Source organism: Camelus bactrianus, chromosome 3, assembly GCF_048773025.1.
Source record: "Camelus bactrianus isolate YW-2024 breed Bactrian camel chromosome 3, ASM4877302v1, whole genome shotgun sequence".
NCBI classification, from domain to species: domain Eukaryota; kingdom Metazoa; phylum Chordata; class Mammalia; order Artiodactyla; family Camelidae; genus Camelus; species Camelus bactrianus.
The window spans coordinates 107205876-107223825 of record NC_133541.1 but is presented as its reverse complement, the minus strand read 5'-3'; the positions used below and the strand labels follow the sequence as shown (position 1 = coordinate 107223825).

At 49.3% G+C, this 17950-nt stretch overlaps 1 protein-coding gene across 13 annotated transcripts in view; it reads right to left on the bottom strand.

Annotated features, from left to right (window-relative positions):
• Window positions 1-17950, bottom strand: part of ARHGEF37 (Rho guanine nucleotide exchange factor 37) — a 113598-nt gene that overhangs the window by 55624 nt on the left and 40024 nt on the right. For 7 of the 13 annotated variants that reach the window (XM_074360916.1, XM_074360913.1, XM_074360917.1 and 4 more), the window contains exons 13-15: window positions 17406-17601; window positions 15742-15899; window positions 6548-14941 (exon numbers count right to left, since the gene is read on the bottom strand). In XM_074360916.1, the coding sequence (XP_074217017.1) occupies window positions 14732-14941; window positions 15742-15899; window positions 17406-17601 (564 nt within the window). In that variant the 3' untranslated portion in view covers window positions 6548-14731. Of the gene's footprint in view, window positions 1-6108; window positions 6445-6547; window positions 14942-15741; window positions 15900-17405; window positions 17602-17950 lie in introns of those variants that run through there. The other 6 variants (XM_045517489.2, XM_010956099.3, XM_074360912.1 and 3 more) reach the window with 2 other exon arrangements.

Below are 17950 nucleotides of genomic sequence, written 5' to 3'. Positions count from 1 at the left end.
CATGCTCTCTACCACTGAGCTATACCCTCCCCCTCCATCCTTTAAGAGCCCTGTGCTGTTCAGGTGTCTACTCAACCCAGCCTCAGAGTGAATCATGACTGGTCCAAGCTCATCATGATGCCCCCACCCTTCTTGCCAACAACTAGACCAGGTGTGAACTTGTGATGTAATTCTGATCAATGATATCTGGGGGGCTTTTCAGAACCACTTTCTTCACTGACAAAAAGAAACAGGAAAAAATAAGACCATCCCCCTATGCTGGACAGTCTTATGTCTACAAGTGTGGCAGTTATCCTATAATGAAGAAGAGAGCCAGCCTGAAGGCCAGCTGATGTCAGAAGAAGACAGAGCAGAAAAATGGAAAGAACTTGAGCCTTTGCTCAGGACACTGAGCCACTGAATTACCCATTCCTGGAAACATCTTACTTTGGGACTTCTTAGAATATGGCATTACAACGTCCCTTTATAGGCCAGTCACACTGGAGCCCTCTTACTGTAGCCACAGCACCTAAGTGACTCAAATAGGCCTTGCTTATTGAGAGAGTTTCCAAAGAGAGAGGACACTTCCAACACAAGGTGTTGAGGCTCTAGACAAGCTGCACAGCCTCCTGAGAAGTGCAGAATGGTGGAAAGAGGATGCGCTTCAGAGATTCACACTCCTAGATTGGTCACTTAACAGCTGTGTGCCCTTGACCACATTCATTCACCTCTCTAGGACTCAGTGTTTTCATCTGTAAAATTGGAAGGATAACCTGTACTTCATCGAGTTATTGTGAGGCTCGAGACCATGCAGAGTTCTGACAGACAATAATGGCCACATATGGAAGGATCACTTTTATCTGCATATCACTGGACCAGGAACTCAGTGATGTCCAACTAATGACTGATAGGGTGGTGACACTTTATCAGAAATTCTTCAAAAAGTTTCTTGAAAGATCCAGATTCCTGGACTCTATCCATGGGGATCACAATTCAATAGATCTAAGATGGGGTCTGTGTATTAGTCACCACTCTTTCAGTTGCAAGATGCAAAAACTCAGCTCAAACTGGCTGAGGCAAAAGAAAAAGAAAGAGACAAATAAAGAAAGAGAGAGAGAGAGGGAGAGAGAGAAAGGAAGAAAGGAAGGAAGGAAGGAAGGAAGGAAGGAAGGAAGGAAGGAAGGAAGGAAGGAAGAAAGAAAGAAAGAAAGAAAGAAAGAAAGAAAGAAAGAAAGAAAGAAAGAAAGAAAGAAAGAAAGAAAGAAAGAAAGAAAGAAAAGAAAGAAACTTATTGCTTCCTGTATTTGAATAGCCTAGTCTGAATACACTTAAGACATGGCTGGATCCAGGTGCTCATGACGTCATGAGGTTTCTGTCTGTCTGTCTCTCTTCTCTCATCTCTTGTCATGGTTTGCCTCTGCGTTGGCTTCATTCTTAGCCAGCAGTTCCAAGCTGACAGCTACCAGCCTAGAGTCTCTGAAAAAGAGAGCATCTCTTCCCCTATAGCCCTGCCAAAATCCAGGGACTGCCATTTTTTGAGCCCTGGGCTGATCACTCTTTGTCTGTGATTGGCTCGGCCCGGGTAATGTGCTTGCCCCTAGACACCGTGCGAACCACATGGAGTTCTTGGGGGTAAGGACAGCTCTCTGAGGTAATACAGGGGCTCTCCTCAGAAGAAGAGGAAATGGGTGCTGAGCTGATTAACACACTACAGGTCTCAGAATCCCTATTTTTTATCAAGTCACTCAGTTGATTCTGACAGGTTTGGGAATGACTGCTGGACAGATCACTTGTTTGGGGACTTACTAGAGCCATGGAATCCCTTTCTTCCTAGGAAATCTTAAAACAGATCTAAAACTGGCCCTATCCCGGTGGAAGGAGGGGTTTCGGGGCCTCCTATCTTCCCCCCCAGCAGCCCCGAAGGCCCCCCAGAGGCTCCTGTGAGCTCCCTGATTTCCTTGCTCTCCGAGGTCCATTTTGCTCTGCCAGTCCTGCATTTGGTGCAACAGAAAGGGTGGAGTGGGAGGGAAGTCTCAAAGAGCTCCCCTAATGCTGTCCCCGCTTCCAACCTCTGCCCGTGCCTCAGCGGCCAGCATCAGAGGAGTACACAGGGGCAGGAGGGGCCAGTGGCTGACTTAGAAGGTGCGTCAGACATGCCACATCGGATGCTTCTGGCTTTGAAAGCCCATCCTGGCCTGAAGCCAAATGGCTTCACGGGTTCTGCAGAGCGCTGGGCCCTGGGGCTGCGTGGGCGTTGATGACCCGCCTGTCTGCCAGTGACAGAGGGGATGGCAGCAGCACTGCATCCGTTGTAGCAGAGGGAGATGCTACAGGGACACACTGGCTGGGGAGACGTGCGGAGGATGAAGTCAATTTCACACTTTATTAGTCAGTCTGGGGCCAATTGAGGCCATCCTGAAACTGGGCTGAGGCCCCAACTCTCCCTCCTCCCTTCACCAGCAAGAAAGGCCTCTATCGCCTGAAGCTCTTCTTATTGAAGGAGCAGTATTTTTTTCTACTCAAACCCCACAGCATTCAAACAAGGAGCTGGGATCCCTTTTATTCTGCAAGAGACCAAAGCTGAGGGGTGAGCAAATACAATGTGTGCGTGTTGAAGGAGAGGGTTGAACCATGTTTATTCATTTATTCATCCATCATCTATTCAACAGATATGTATTGGGAGCCTACTATACACCAGCAAACTGAGCCTAGAGCTCAGTGTAATAAAATAATGTCCTCAGGGAACCCTCATTCATTCACCAGCTTTTCACTGAGCACCTACTAAGTACCCAATACCGTACTAGGCTCTGGGGATGCAGTATGAACAGGCAGACAGAGCTCCTACCCTCTTGGAGCTAATTCACCAGGAGAAAACTTCAAATTAAAGGGCGATTTCAAAAGAGAGGGAGAAGGACCCGAGTAGAGGCACACACAGGAAAAGCACCTGAACCTAGCAAGGACGGCTTCCTGGAAGAAGCGACATGCCACTGAGACTTGAAGGATGACTTAGCAAGAGTGAGAAGGGGTGGGACCGCATAAATTGGGAGTTTGAGATTTGCAAATATTAACTAGTATATATAAAACAGATAACAAGTTTCTTCTGTACAGCACGAGGAACTGTATTCAATATCTTGGAGTAACCTATAATAAAAAAGAATATGAAAACAAATATATGTATGTGTATGTATATGTATGACTGAAACATTATGCTGTACACCAGAAATTGACACATTGTAACTGACTATACTTTCATAAGTAAATAAATAAAAGATTCCTGGCTAGTCAAAAAAAAAAAAAAGTGAGAAGGAAGTGGGAAAGGGCGTACCACCCTGGTGAAAGAGTGTGTACAAAGGAGGCCAGAGAGAGCAAAAATAGATTCAGCTCAGCCAGAGCACAGAGTTCAAGGAGGGGAAGAGATAAACAGGGCCCAGACCATGAAGCCACGGTCAAGAACCCTGGAAGGACCTCCAAGAGCCCTGGATTCAGATCTCATTTCTGAAAGCTGGCCCTGGTGGTGGCCTTGTGAAGACCAGAAGGCAGGCAGGACTGGAGGCAGGAGACGCAGTTGGAGGCTGAAGATGGCAGGTGAGGGCTCATGGAGCCCCAGCCCGGGTGCTCCCTGGCAGTGGAGGTGATGAAAAGGGGGTGTCTCTGGGAGATCTGAGGGATGGCATGCTCTGTGCGGGTTCTCTGTAGGTCAGAGGTTGAGTACAGGGGACAAAGACTGGACTGGGAGTCAGATGAAGTTGGGTTCCGACCTGCTCTGCTCTTAACACCCGCGTGACCTTCAGCAAGTACCTGTACCTCTTTGTGATTCCTTCGTAAAATGGGACTCTATACCCACTTAATGAGATAACATGCTCATGGGCTATTTGCAAGAAACATGAAGGAGCTTATGATGAGAATGGCAAGAACCCAAAGGTCAGTCCACAGGAAAACTCTCAATACAATCTGTTTCCTGCCTTCATTAAAGTACTCACAGATCCAATGTTCTTTCCTTTAAAACCAGGGTTAATATCCTTGCTCTGGACCCCTCTCTGTGGCCTTTCTGGTCACTTGACTTCTTGAAGCCTCTGTTACCTTGTCTGCAAAATGAGGATGACAACACCAACTTGGCAGGGCTGTTGTGGGGACTGACTGAGAAGATGTGTGTAAGGTGCTTAGCATAATGCTTGGTACGTGGTAGGTGCTGAATAAACAATCATTAGGATTCTCCTTAATATTCTCTACTCTTACCATCACCCATCCAGGTACCATGAGCACTTCCTTGGTGTCAGATCCTGTGCTAGGCATCAGAGATGAGCGGAAAATAGTTTTTTAAAAATCTGTAAATATTTATTAAATGCTTATCTGATCTAATGGCTTTTTATGAGTGTGTGTAAAGACACTAATTAATTAAATCCCCATATCAATCCTGTGCTGTAGCTACTACTACTGTCAACTTCATTCTACAGAAGAGGAAGCTGAGGCTCAGAGCAGGTGGAGAACTTTCCGAAAGTCACGCCAGGGGTGAGGGAAGGTGGATTTGATCCTGCCTAGTCTGGCTCCTGAGCTCATGTATGATGCTATCCTGCCTCCTGAGGATCTGGGGTCAGTAGTCCAATGTCTGCTCTACCTGAACCACTCAAGACCCCCTTCGTTAAAGTGACAGCTACTCTACACAGTGGTTGTGCACTCTGGAATCTGACTACCTGAGTTTGAAACCCAGCTCTGCTGCTTAGAGTCTGTGTGAACTTGAGCACGTTATTTAACTCTTCTATTCCTTGGTTCTTCCTCTGTGGAGGGAATGACAGTCACACCCGCATAGAATCGTGGGAGGTGACAGCCTAAATGAGACAGTGCATCCAGAGCTTGGCCCAGTGCCTGGCACACATAAGTGCTCAAGAATGTTGGCCATTATTTTGAAGAGAAAGGGGAATTTGTTGGTGCCTGTAAACAAATTACAGAAAGGACAGCGGTGGAGCTGACTTTGGGTCACTGAACACTATCAGAGGGTGTCTACTGGTCTACCTGTGACTCTCTATGTCATTCCGTGTCTCGTTCATTCTCTATTGCTGTCTTGTCCTCTCTCTCTCCCCACCCCCGATCTCATTTTCTCTCTTCTCTTCACATGCCGGCTTGATCCCAAACTTGGGACCATGTTCCCAAGATGTGGGGTCACGGGCCTCAAGTAGAGTTGCCAGGTAAAATACAGGGCATCTAGTTAAATTTGAATTTCAGATAAACCATGAATAATTTTTTAGTGTAAGCACTTGCCATTTGGGACACACTAAAGATTATCTGGATTTAGGATTAAGATAGATAAAACCCCTACCTTTGAGGATTCTAATGAGGGAATCAGACAACAAACAAATAATAAAATAAGAGGAAGTAGCAAAGTCTATAATGACAGTAAGACAGAGTGATGGCTAGTGAGTGACTGGGGTCACGGCGGGGAGGGCTGGAGGCTACCCAGATGGAGCGGTCAGCGAGGGCCTCACTGAGGAGCGGGCCTGTGTGGCAAGAAGCCAGCTATGGGCAGATCTGGGGGAAGAGAGTCCCAGGGAAGGAAAAGGCCAAGGCCGAGTCCTTGAGTTAGGAATGAGCTCAGAATCATTGAGAACTAGAAAGAGGAAACCGGAGTTGGCTGTAGCACCCTGATCAAGCAGGAGGGTGGTACATGATGTGGTGGGAGGGAGGCAGGGCCCGGTAAGGAATCTGGGGATTGTTCAGTTTTAAGCAGAGGTGTGACAGTCTCTAATTTACTTTTTCGAAGAATCATTTTGTTCTATGGAGACTGGGTGAGGGTGAAGGACAGGGCGGGAACCCAGAGACTGTCAGGAGGCTCCTGCAGAAGCCCAGGCGAGAGAAGAGGCTCTTCACCCGGAGTGACTGTGGTGGAGAGCGGAGAGGCGGACAGGGAAGGTTTCGGCAGTAAAGGTGACTGAAGGACCGACTATGGAGGGCTGAGAGGAAGTGGACCGAATCCCAGGTCTTTGGCATGAACAATGCAGTGTGTGAGGGCGCCGTTTACTGAGAGAAGATGGCGGGCAGAGTGCCTTTGGGGTCGCGGTTGCAAATTAGAGATTGGTGGCGCTGCCCCTTACAGGAGGCTAGAGAACCAGGACAGAATCTTGAGGGAGGAAGGGATAGAATTCAAATTCTTTATTCACTTTTACTAAAAATAATGCATTATGTAGATATTGTAATATGTTAAGAAAAACAAAAGGCACCCTATAATTACAATACAAAGGACAAAAGTGAATCTGGACCGTCTGGACCGAATGCTTTCGGCTGGTAGCTGTGCTCCTCCAGGTGGGGGTGGGGACCGTGACTCCTAAGAGGAGGTCATAGCTCGGAATCTCTGGGAGGAGGCCAGGGGGGTGGTGTGAAGGCCAGGCAGTTGTTGGGCTTTTTCCAGTTGTGCCTGTGTGTCGCCGTGTTTGTACTTTTATTGGATGTTTGTTTGCCGTTCTGCCTCAGCTTCTGGTGAGGAATGGGGAAAGGGTGAAAAAGAATTTTGAAAGGAAAAACACTTAGAAATGTGGCGGGGGCGGGGGGGAGGAACGCAGGGGGAAGGTATACTCACAAACGCAGGCCGTATCTGCAAGGCGACCCGCCACCGCTCTGCCCGGGCCGTGAGGACGCCTCCCGAGCGAATGGAGTAACTCAAGATGGCGGCTCTAATCGCCAGAGAGGATCTGAGGACGTGGTCGCTGCGACGGTCCCGGGGGAGCAGCCTTTGGCCTCTTAAGACATCCACTTGCTTTCAGTTTGGAACGAGCTCACGCAGTGAGCGGGTATTTTTTCAGAGCCTGAGGTGGTGAAGGGTCAGGAACACAGACACTAGAGCAAAGGCTGAAGGTCCGAGGAGCCTTCGCCAGAGAAGATTCGGGCTGGGGGTCACCGCCGGCAAGGCTTGGGAGGACTCCCTCGGAGGGGGCGGGACAGCCAAACTGATTGGCTCCTTGAGGATCAATCATCTAAGCAGCGCTCATACTTTCCAGATACGGGGCCGAAGACTTCCGTGCCTGATCCCATTTCAACATCCCAACAGCCCTTTGAGGTGGGACTATTTCCTGGTTTACCCACAAAGAGGAAAGTGAGGTTTTAGAGAGATGAAGTAACTTGTTCAACGAGGTGACACAGCTGGTTAAATGTGGAGTCAGGATTTGAATTCAGGCGTTTTGCAGTGTGAAGCCTGGGCTCCTGACCAGCACAGCCTCTTCGTTCCAGACCCTCTCTCAGGTCCAGCCCACCTTGCTCTCTAGGTTCAATCTTGTTCTCGGATGGGAGGGTTTCAAGCAGTTCTAGACCAGCCCCTAGAGCTCAAAATGAAGTCCCTGGTGCTGAAAGCTGAACACCAACCTTGTGCCCAGCTCTCAATCCTGCCTCCTGCCAGGATCTCTGTATCTTTAGTGGACCTCTTCCCCAAGTCCCCAGGGCCTGGTACGTGAACCTCAACCCAGAAACTAAGCCCTACTGCCCACTTTCTGACCTGGCCTTAACTTCTGTCCTGCCTGGACCTAGGAGATACCTGTCCTCAAGTGCCTTTTAGGGTTCCAACTGCCTGCTGGACACCCACTGCCTGCCCCCACATCCCTGGGGATTGAGCCCTGAGATCACCATGCCCTCCCAACCTTGCAACTCCTTCGCCTGCCTCAACCCTCTTCCTAGCCCTGGCACTGGATCTGTGCTGGGAGCCCTAGTCCTGCTCTAGGGGAGGCCTGGGGTCAATGCTAACTACAACACCAGCTTGGCCCTTGACGTGCAACAAAATAAGGTCCACAGTGGCTGGTTGCTGTTAAGACTTATGGGGTTTTAAAAAAAATTTTTTTTTAAGCTTCCAGCTCTTGAGAGCTTCCTATGTGCCAGCACTGGATTAATCATGTAAAGTAGATTCCCTCACATAACCCTCAAACAGCCCTGTGAGAAGTAGAAACTGTGGTGATTGTTATTAGTGCACCGGCCTTTCCCCAGGCCAGAGACTCTGCTGATGTGCCTGGAATCACGGAGACCCCAGAATCAAGACAAGCAGGCTCTTCTCTGGCTGGAAGCCACCCCTCCACTTCCTGTCTGGCCCTCCCAAGCCAGGGCCAGTTTCAAGGCACTATGCCTGGAAGAAGATAACTCCTCTTGCCCACAGTCTGGCTCTGCTCTCACATGGCATCCCTTGGGTCTCCTCTGCTGTCTTCTCTGGGCCCTGCAGCAATAGATAGAGCCGACCAAAACAAGGGCAGCTCAGCAGATTCTCACGGCCACTGACCCTGGAATGTGTCCCATTCAGCTGCTGTGTGCAGCTGAAGACACTTCCAAGAGTTCAGGTGGGGAGGACCAGACTGTTCCCTGACCCAGGGAAGGTGCAGCACACCTGTGATGGTCCCCATCTTCTCTGAAGGCTAGGCAGCCTGAGGGGCAGGGGTATCCAGGAGCCCGCTCTAGCTCCACTACCCAGTCCCTCCCTGCATGCCTCGCTGCTGAGCCACACAACAGTCACTGCCCAGTCAGAGAGAACCATTCTAAGCCTTGTGAACAGAGGGACTTTAATATAGGGAAGAGGTTACACTGGTGAAAGAAGACCCGAGAAGCACCCCAGGGATTAACAACAGCAAAGACACTCCAGTCCTCAGGCTGGAGGGACAGAGGGAAGAGGCAGTGTTATTAGTGCGCAGTATCTGAAACTCCCTGACAAAAACTGGAAGCACAGCCAGGCCTGTCCTACGGGACCTAAGTCCAAGAGGGAAGGGCCATCCAGTGGAAGCTGGAACCATGGAGGAGACCAGCCAAGGCAGAGATGCTGCCTGAAGCAGAGAGAGGGAGAAATACCTTGAGTTCTCCCCTCCTCCCTCCCGTCAGTGCCTCCCACTGGCCAAACCCACCAGAAAACCAGAGGACAAAGGAGCCTGGGAAATGTAGTTCCCTGCAGCACAAAGCTGAGCAGGGAAGGGAGTAAGTGAGAGCAAGCAAGCAAATAACCAAACTCTGAGATATGAACTGCTCACAAGGGGTGGTTGCAACTTCTTCACCCACTCTGGTCCAATCTTCCTGGGGCTCAGGGCTGTCTCTAACCTGCAGCCACTGTTCAGAGCTCTCTTTCCATTCACAGGCCTCAAGGATGCCCAGACACCTGACGACAGGCAAATGGGCCTAAGACAGGGAACCCAGAACCACCCTGAGGTGTCCTGGAAGCATGGGGTCTGCCTGAGACCTAACTGAACAGCATCAGCTGGTGCTTCTGAGCCCAGCCATAAGGCAGAGCCCAACAGGACAAATCTGGTCCCCCCTTTTCTTTCTTCCCAAATCTGCCAGGTCCTCTTGGAACACCCTGAGAAGATGCTCCTGGCTGCAAAGGGCCCTGAGCCTATGAGCAGGATTGCTGCTCCAGTGCATCCGTGTGCCTGGTTATTGCCTGAGTACCTGCCTGACTAGCCCGGTGCAGTGGACCGCAGAAAACCCTATCGCTGGAAACAGGAAGGAGAATCTGGGTCGTTCACGCCCATGATTGGGATTGCCCTAGATGGTAAACCTGCCCACCCTGACCCAGCTGCAGCACCACAGATGACAGAGAAGGGAGAGTCCCAGGAATGTCTTTGAGGTGCAGCAGCAGCCTCTGAGGAAAAGGCTATATCCAACCTCCACCAGGCTCTTAGGAGCAGGGACCAGGGGGCTCCATGTACATAAGGGAGTGGCCAGGCCTTGTCACCAACCTATATATATAGAGAAAGACAGGCCCTGCAAACCTTCCTCCAAATGTCATTCCATTTCTCCTAAAGTCCCCACAATAATGAATACTAATAAGCCAGGTGCTGGGCTAAGTGATAATTATATCAGTATCTCATTTAATCCTCAAAAGAACCTTGTGAGATAAGTACTGTGGAGACCCTCGTGAGTGGGTCATAAAATAAGGCCCACGATCTAGTAAAAGTTTGAGGACAACAATAGAAACAGTAGCTTAAAAGGAAACAGTGTTTCCCAGAGACCCAAGAAAGGGCAGTTAATGTCTGATGAAGTAGTAAGTGAAGTGAAGACACATGAAGGCATTTCACAGGGTATATAAAGATACGAAGCTAATTCTTCACAGGGGATTCCTCATCAGGACAGTCAACATACACTCTGGCAGAAGATGCAAAGAAGGGGCCTGCTGTGGCCCAATCTCCATACAGATTTCACACTAAAAATAAAAACAAACAAACAAAACCCTGGTTTCTGGCTTCTCTTGAAAAATCAGTCTGGCACTTCTGGGCCCTCATTCTGATGTGGCAATATTGGTTGAAGCCAAGAAGTTGCAAGGTCCTTTTGATTAAGTATGTATGCTCTGGTCCAACACAGTCCCCACCACTCCCTAACGTCTTTCACCTAGCCCTTCCTCTCATCTGCACCACCAGCCTAGCACCGCAGGCATTTCAGTTTGACCGGGTGGCACCTCCCAGCCCTCTCTCAGCAGATGGGCAAAGCCCTGCTGCCACCTAGTGGTCACAGCTCACATGTTCCCTCACTACACAGCATGGACGCTCCGGTTGTCACCCACAACTGTTCACATCAAGTGTTTTATTTAATCTTCTTACTCACCCTGTGAGAAGAGGAATTGGACCCATTTTACAGATAAGAAAACAGAAAAGGGAAGTTCAGAAATTGCCAGTAATAGAGAAGAGCAAGGTTAAGTGAACGGATTGTTCAGGATGCAAGCTCCTTGGGATGTTGTCAGGAGTGGCATCCAGCTCTTTCCTCACCCCTAGTCCAGGTATCTGAGTCTCTGTCCTGCCACAACAAGCCCTAAAATGACTCTTCCAAAATGGAAGGTAGGTCCTGGTGGAGGAAGCCAAGGACTCCTTAAGATAAGCTAGAACTCCACAGTGAGTACTTTGGGGCCGACTGGGGAAGACAGGGAAGGCTTTGGGGTTCACCAAACTTCCTCACATGCAGAAACTATGATAAATGAGTTTGCAACATGCCTATGGTCAAGTAGGCCTTGAGCTCAGGGGTTCTAAGGTCGAGCACTGGGCACTTCTCACACCACTACACTGCCTCCCCAGGCCTGAGAAGACCTCACTTCCTTTTTGCTTTCCCCAATCCTACCTATCCCACAAGGCCAGCACCTGCCCCGCTTCCTCCAGGAAGCGTCCCTGACTACCTCAGTGACTCCAAAGCTCCTCCTTGTCTGAGCACCTATAAGCCTGGTCCATTGCATTCTTCTGGGGCTGACAGCATCCTGCCCTCCAGTGCCAGGTAACTGCCTGATACTCATATGTCTTTTACAGCTGGACAGGAGATTCCTTGGTGGCAGACTTTGGTGTCCCATGTCCTCTGTGCTATTTATCTGAGCAATATGTATTGAACATTTATTTCTTGAGGCACATACCTCGGAAGATTCTGGGATGAACCAGAACTTGCATCCTAAAATACAACCCTGGGTATGTCACTCCTCTGCTTCAAACCCTTTAGTGCCCCACTTCCACTGCCCTCAGAATAAAATCCAAAGCTCCTTACCAGGCAGACTTTGTTAAGCCATTTCCCACTGCACCCACCACCCCTACACACACCGTGTTCCAACTCTACAGTTTCAGTTCCCTGACAAGCCTTACTTGCTCTAACCTCTGGGCCTTTTCATGTGTCCTCCCTCCCACCTTCATCTAACCTGCCCATCAGGCCTCAGTTTGGCTATCACTTCTTCCAGGAAGCCCTCCTTAGCCACCAGGTCTGAGTCAGGAGCTGGTCCCTCTCCTGGACTATGATGGTGCCTGTTGCTACCCTAACACTTACACTGCGTGTCACTGACTGTTGCCTTGTCTGCCTCCCTCATCAGACTGTGGGCTTTGAAACAGCACAGCCCTGGTCTGTCTGATGTTTCACTGCAGCCTTGGCAGCTAAGGCCAACTCCTGGAGGCACCAAAGATGTACAGTAGATACTCATTAAATGAACACATGAATGAATGAGGTGCCATTTTTATGTATAGCAAGTGTCCAATGAACAAACATCACACTGTGGCATCTGACTATACAATGGTTAGAGTCATACACATTCCAGAAACATTTTCATCTTTGAAGCCCTTTATTCCCAGTAGTTCATATCAGTTACTCCCCAAGCTAGAGTCTAACATATTAACCAAGAATTCACTCATCTTTCCTTTGATATTGTAATCTTGTCCTCATGTCTAAAACTAGGCTGGGGCCCAAAAGATTAAAGAAGTCTCACTCCATTGCAGGGAGCAAGGGGCACCCTTGTGAATCTGTCTTCAGTTCCTGAAAGTCTTGTTCAATTCACAGGCAAACACCTTAGCAAGTCTAATATGTGACAGCCCAGCACTGAAATAAATAAGACACAGTGGACTGGTTCTAGGCATTTGGGGGGAAAGAAAGGCACATTACACAGAGTCCCCTGGAGAAAATTCAGGCCATTCTCCATCTTCTCAATATGCATTTTCTCACCCTTCAGTAATTTTTAATCTCATCCCCTGATGTATGAGAAACCATAACCCATGTGCTACTGAATACATTTTTATTTTCCCTTCATGAGATAGATTTGGTTCCAAGTTATTTCAGTTTTCTCCCTTATACCTACAAGAACATCCAATTTTGTTCAGGCCCCTTTTAATGGCACTTAATAAGTATACATTCTGGGACCTGACAGGACAGGCTGTCCTTTTTCAAACCACCTCTCAAGCTGCCTGTTTGAAACATGTGAGCAAGTACAAAGACCAGCTGGGGCACACCCTAGCTCACAGCTTGTGGCCATTTCTGACCCCAGGTCTGTCTTGCCCACCACTGTGTGTCTAGGGCAGAGGTCGCCAACCCTGGCCACATACTAGAAATACTCGGGGAGCTTTCTGAACTCCTGAGGCCTGGGCCACACCTCAGACCAATTATAACAGCATCTCTGGGTGGGATCCTGGCCTCAGTCCTAGTTGAAAGCTGTCCTGGTGACTGCTGTGGGCAGCCACGTTGAGAAGACCCCAAGCTAGGGTACTAGCACACAGGAGGCTCTCGTAAGTATTGTGGAACCATGGCTGGACTTCCTATTTTATTATCTGCTCCCCTGTGTTTCCTATTTGTTATCAGAAATCTGAGCAGGAAAGACAAAGGAAAATGAGTCACGAGCATTTTAGAGAGTGAATTTGGTCCTGGGAGAGGGATTGTGGGGACTGAGTTTCTCCTGCATTATGTATGCAGCCTTCACGCTTTCACAAGCCCAGAAGAGGTAAGTTACAGACTGTCTGACACAGACATGTATACACTTCTTAAAGGCTCTCCAAAAACCAGAGCTAACAGTTTTAGGCACTGCAGTTATAATAATACAGAGATGTTCTTGGAATTAAATCTAAATTGCCACCTGTTTTCACATGTACTCTAACTTGGATTGGTTCCGACATTTGTAATTGGTTTTTAAAGTCACACTGGACAACTTTTCCCTCTCCTATGAATCCTGCAATTTATCTGAGCCCAAAGCGACAACCTAGAGATAATGATCCAACAGTGGCTGCACTCAAATATTCCCCACTGGGTCAGTCTTCCTTGAAAAAGAACTGTTTTGAGGGGCTTTGCTTTCTAGGTTCTAGAAAAGGATGACAGTAAGTTTGACCTCACGAAGTTCAAGAGTCTGGTGACCTAGCATGCAGCACTGAGAGAGATCCTTGGTTTATGGGAAAGGATACCACATTGATTAACAATGTTGGCCTTGGCCATGGGCATGGGGAGTGGTCAGCTGATGGCTGGGGACATCCTGACCACTTCTGGCACATCCTGCTACCCCTGGCAATTTACATTTATATCACACTTCACGATTTGCAAGGAGCTTCCACATCCTTTGCATGATGGCATTCTCACCACAAGCCTGTGAGTACAAATTTTATGGATGGGAAAACTGAGGTTGCGCCCTATGTCTGAGGTCCTGCAGCCAACTAACATCACCTCCACTGTTGCCTCAAGGCCCTCAGCAGCCTCCTGAAACCACCGGGGGTTCCCCTGGCCTCTCCTTCTTCCAGAAACAGGAAACCAAGTCATTACCCACCCACCAGGCCTTTAATTACCTGCTTCACAGAGTTTCCTCTGTGATTTGCATGCCCTCTTGTCCCCTAGTCCAGAGAACCCAGCAGCAGTGTGCATCCCATCTGACACACCTGGAAAACTCCCTCTTCCTTGGAGCAGCCTCTGCATTTGCCTACACACGTTCCAGAGCTGTGACTTGCTCACACCCACTCCCTGGCCCAGCCAAGAGCCTCCTGAGAGCCCCTCAACTGCCCAACAAGCCCTCGATCCCAACTAGAGAGGGTTGTCAGGGGTTTACTGCCCATGATAGCTCAGGTCCCAGCATGGAAAAATAAAAGCTCAGGTATCTCCTGGTACCACAGGTAGGAAGTATACTGTCAGGCCAGGCAGTTCTGGACTCTCCAGGGCCCCTCCCTGTAACCATACAGCATACAGGTTACGTTCACCTGGATGACCCACTCCTGTGGGCAGGCCCAGATATGGGCACAGGTAAGACTGGCCATAGGCTATAGCAAGTCCTAGCTGATTGGCTGTGACCTGCCATCCAGGGTGCTGTGACTCCAGGTTGGAACACCCTCTTCATACAGACATAATGAGCTGTCCTGATGGGAGCACTTCATGCCCACGCCAGGCACTCTGTAAGGCCCACCCACCTCTTCTGGCTGCTTTCTGGGTGCCCTTCACCCCACCATGGCTTGATCTCTCCTTAAACCTCTGCCTTCTCTTTGCTTTACCCTTTTGGGGTCAAAGCCTCTAAGCCTCTTGGAACATGGGCTCCAAGGAGGGAACCCTAAGAGGGCAGACTCCAGCCCCACGGAGCTGGGCTTGGGGCCCTGGCAAGGAAGCTGGAAGGCACATAGCCCCTCTGTCCGTTCACTTCCACAAGGCTCCATTCTGGGTTCCCCTTCTTGTCCTGGGCCTCCAGGACAGTCACCCGCTGGCCTGCCTGTAGACTCACTTCATGGCTGCTTCTGGCCACAAAGGGATACACTGCCACCACCTGAAACACATGGAGAGTGACACAGAAGTGGTCAGGGTGGGAGGACAAACAAACTGAACCAGAGAAGCTATTTATCCTCTTCCCTTCCCCCACCCCCACCCCCCGCTTCAGTTCTGATTGCTGGGCAGTCATCGCCTCCCACATACATCCTCTGTCCAAAGACAATGGCTACTTCCACGGCTTCCACTAATACCTACTATGTGGCATGCTCTCTGCCTGGTTTTGATTTCCACAATTCTGTAATTCCATTTGCCCCATTTTTCAGAAAAGGAAATTGAGACTCAGAGAAGTCAAGGAACTTATTCAAATGAAATCACACAGCAGGGCAGCCAGGCCTGTCTGACCTCAGAAGGGGGGGCTCTCAGTCCACTGCTGCCATCTCACTGAGCAGAGGAATCGGCACTCCCTCCCCAGATCAGAGGGTGTCATCTGCCCAGGTCAGTTTCCCAGCTTGGAGGAGAAACAGGAGGTTGAGTGACACCTTTATTCATATGATTATTAATTGCTGTTTTCCCCATCCCCAGATTATAAATTTGAGGAAGGCAAGGGCCAAGGTTGTCTTTTCATCATTTTTATCACTCATCTAGCACAGTGCCTGTGAATATTGAATGCAGGAATGAATGCAGGAATGAATGAATCCTACTTGCTCTGCTGATAGGGAGCGAGGGGTCAGCTCTCTGCTGTTGACATGGCAGGGATGATCAGACCCTGGGCTCACAGGGTGGTAGCTCCCCCAGACAGGAGGAACATCAAAGCCCTAGTCCAGGTGGCCATGACCCCCACCCCTCTCCCAGACTCACCTGGGTCATGGTTGGGACAGAGGGGACTGGGGCTGGGGTGGGCTCTGGTGTCAGATGTCGGGAGTTCTCGTGAGGACTTGTTTGCCCTCTGAGGTCTTCCTCACTGGGGACCACACGGTACAGCTCCAGTTTCCCAGCTGGCACGTACCCTCGATGTCCTGTAGGACATGCAGAACATTATCTGGCTGCAGATCACCTTCCCCATCCCTTTTAGTGGTAGAGGAAGTCACCATCATTCATGGACATGACTACTTCCAATATAGCTTCTTGCACTAAAGTGGACCTCAAGAGGTTATCTAGGAACTTCACAAACCTACCCACTCCACCCCACACTCACTGTTTCCAGCTTTTGCTTGCTCATCCCCAGTACAGGGAGCTCATCCTCTGTAGAGGCAGCCCACTCCATTTTGAACAGCTCTGGCAGAGATAAAAAGTTCTTCCTCAGACTGGTGGGAAAACTATTTTCCTGGTGCTGGCACCACGGGTCCCCTTTCCGACCAATGCTGCTTCCTCACCCCAGGACAGCCTTTCCCAGGAGGCAGAAACTGCCCTTCTCTTCTCCAAATGCTCCCAGCTCTGTCTCCTGTAGGAGCTATTCCACTAGTGTTCTAACTGCTGTCAACGTGAATGGCCATCACTTCTCCAGGGCTTGCTCAGTACCAAAACAGGCATCTGATTAACCAGTCTTCACATCAACTCTCGAGATTAGAATTGTTATCTCCATTTTATGGCCAAGCCAACCGAGCTCAGAGAGGCTCCATAACTCCTCCAGGATCATGTAGTCAGTAAAATGCTGGAGTTGGGAGCCAAACCAGGTCCTCATGACCCCAGGGGCTTTGTTTTCATCCCCATTCAGCTGTTTTTCAACTTGAGTCAGGAGACTGTTTTTCATGATTTTTGTCAGATTTGTATCATCTTCTTAATTTTTTAATAAGCTTACTTTTTAAAACCTAGTGTTGTACAATATAATTGTGAATAAAATCAGGTGTTTCTGTACTAGTTATATTTTTTCTAATACACATTAAAGTACTGAATTATAATAAACTGTCTGAAGGTTGAAAAACTATCTGTAGACCCCCTCCCAATAATCCTGTGTAGCCTTCATCTTGTGGGTCACATGCCCCTCTGTGGAAGACACTCTGCTGGGCCACCTCCTCTTGGGTTCATGGTACCCCTTGCCTCCAGACCTGCTCCCTCCTGGGACCCTGAGCAGCATACCCAGGGGTGTGACCAGTGCAGAGGGGGCAGGATGACACCTCCCTCATTCTGGAAATCAGATGTCTGTCCACACAGCAGAGATCCAAACATCCTTTTTCTGCGTATCTCCATCTTTCAAGGTGATGCTGAAGTTCTTTCCCCATATCTCTGTCTACACCAACGATCTATGAGGTCCCCAAGGTATGGTCTTTGTCTTCCTTCCACAGCGCCTAGCACATAGCAGGTGCTCGATGACAGATGTTGCAACGTAAGACTAAATTTCTTTTTGGCATTTCATGCACCACACTAAGCCAGCTGTACCCCAAGCCCTCCACGTTCACCTGTGTTCATTCTCATCCTGTCTTTGCTCAGCTAGACTTTGGCCTACAAGAGTGCTGTGTCTCCCCACTGGCTCCCATTGGGAGGTTTTCCCTGAGGGGGGGAAGGGCTCACAAAGTCCTACTTACCTCCGGTGTCCACCAGCCAACGGCCACTGTTGCCTTTGGTGTCCTTGTTTTGAAGGAGGGCCACTATGTGACCCCGAGGCAGTGTCAGGTCCAGAGCCCCAGCCCCACTGATGTTGCTTGTCACCTGGTACAGCTTTCCCAGACCATACTTGCTCAGGAGAGCCTGCACTTGGCGTTCAGCCCCGGGAAGGAGTGGCTGGGAGAGACAGACACGAGTGTTTGAGCTGGCATGTCAAAGCTGGTGCCAACGTTGGCCCACGTGCTCACAGCCAGGAACCCCACCTCTGCTGCCGATCAGCCCATCCCCGGTGGGGCAACAGTCTCCTCACTAACAGATGGCCGGACTGGATGGAAAACAATGCTCTTAATACCCAAACGCATCTCAAAAGAAATGTCTAATTTAACTTCTAAAATACCTCTCTGGTCTAAACTTCTGGGGTTATCTAAAATTCTAATTCAGTTTCTGAATTTCTCAGTTACAGAACTCCAGGACTGAGCCCTAAACTCTGCCCAGGGCATCAAACTAAGCAGCCCCACAGAAAAAT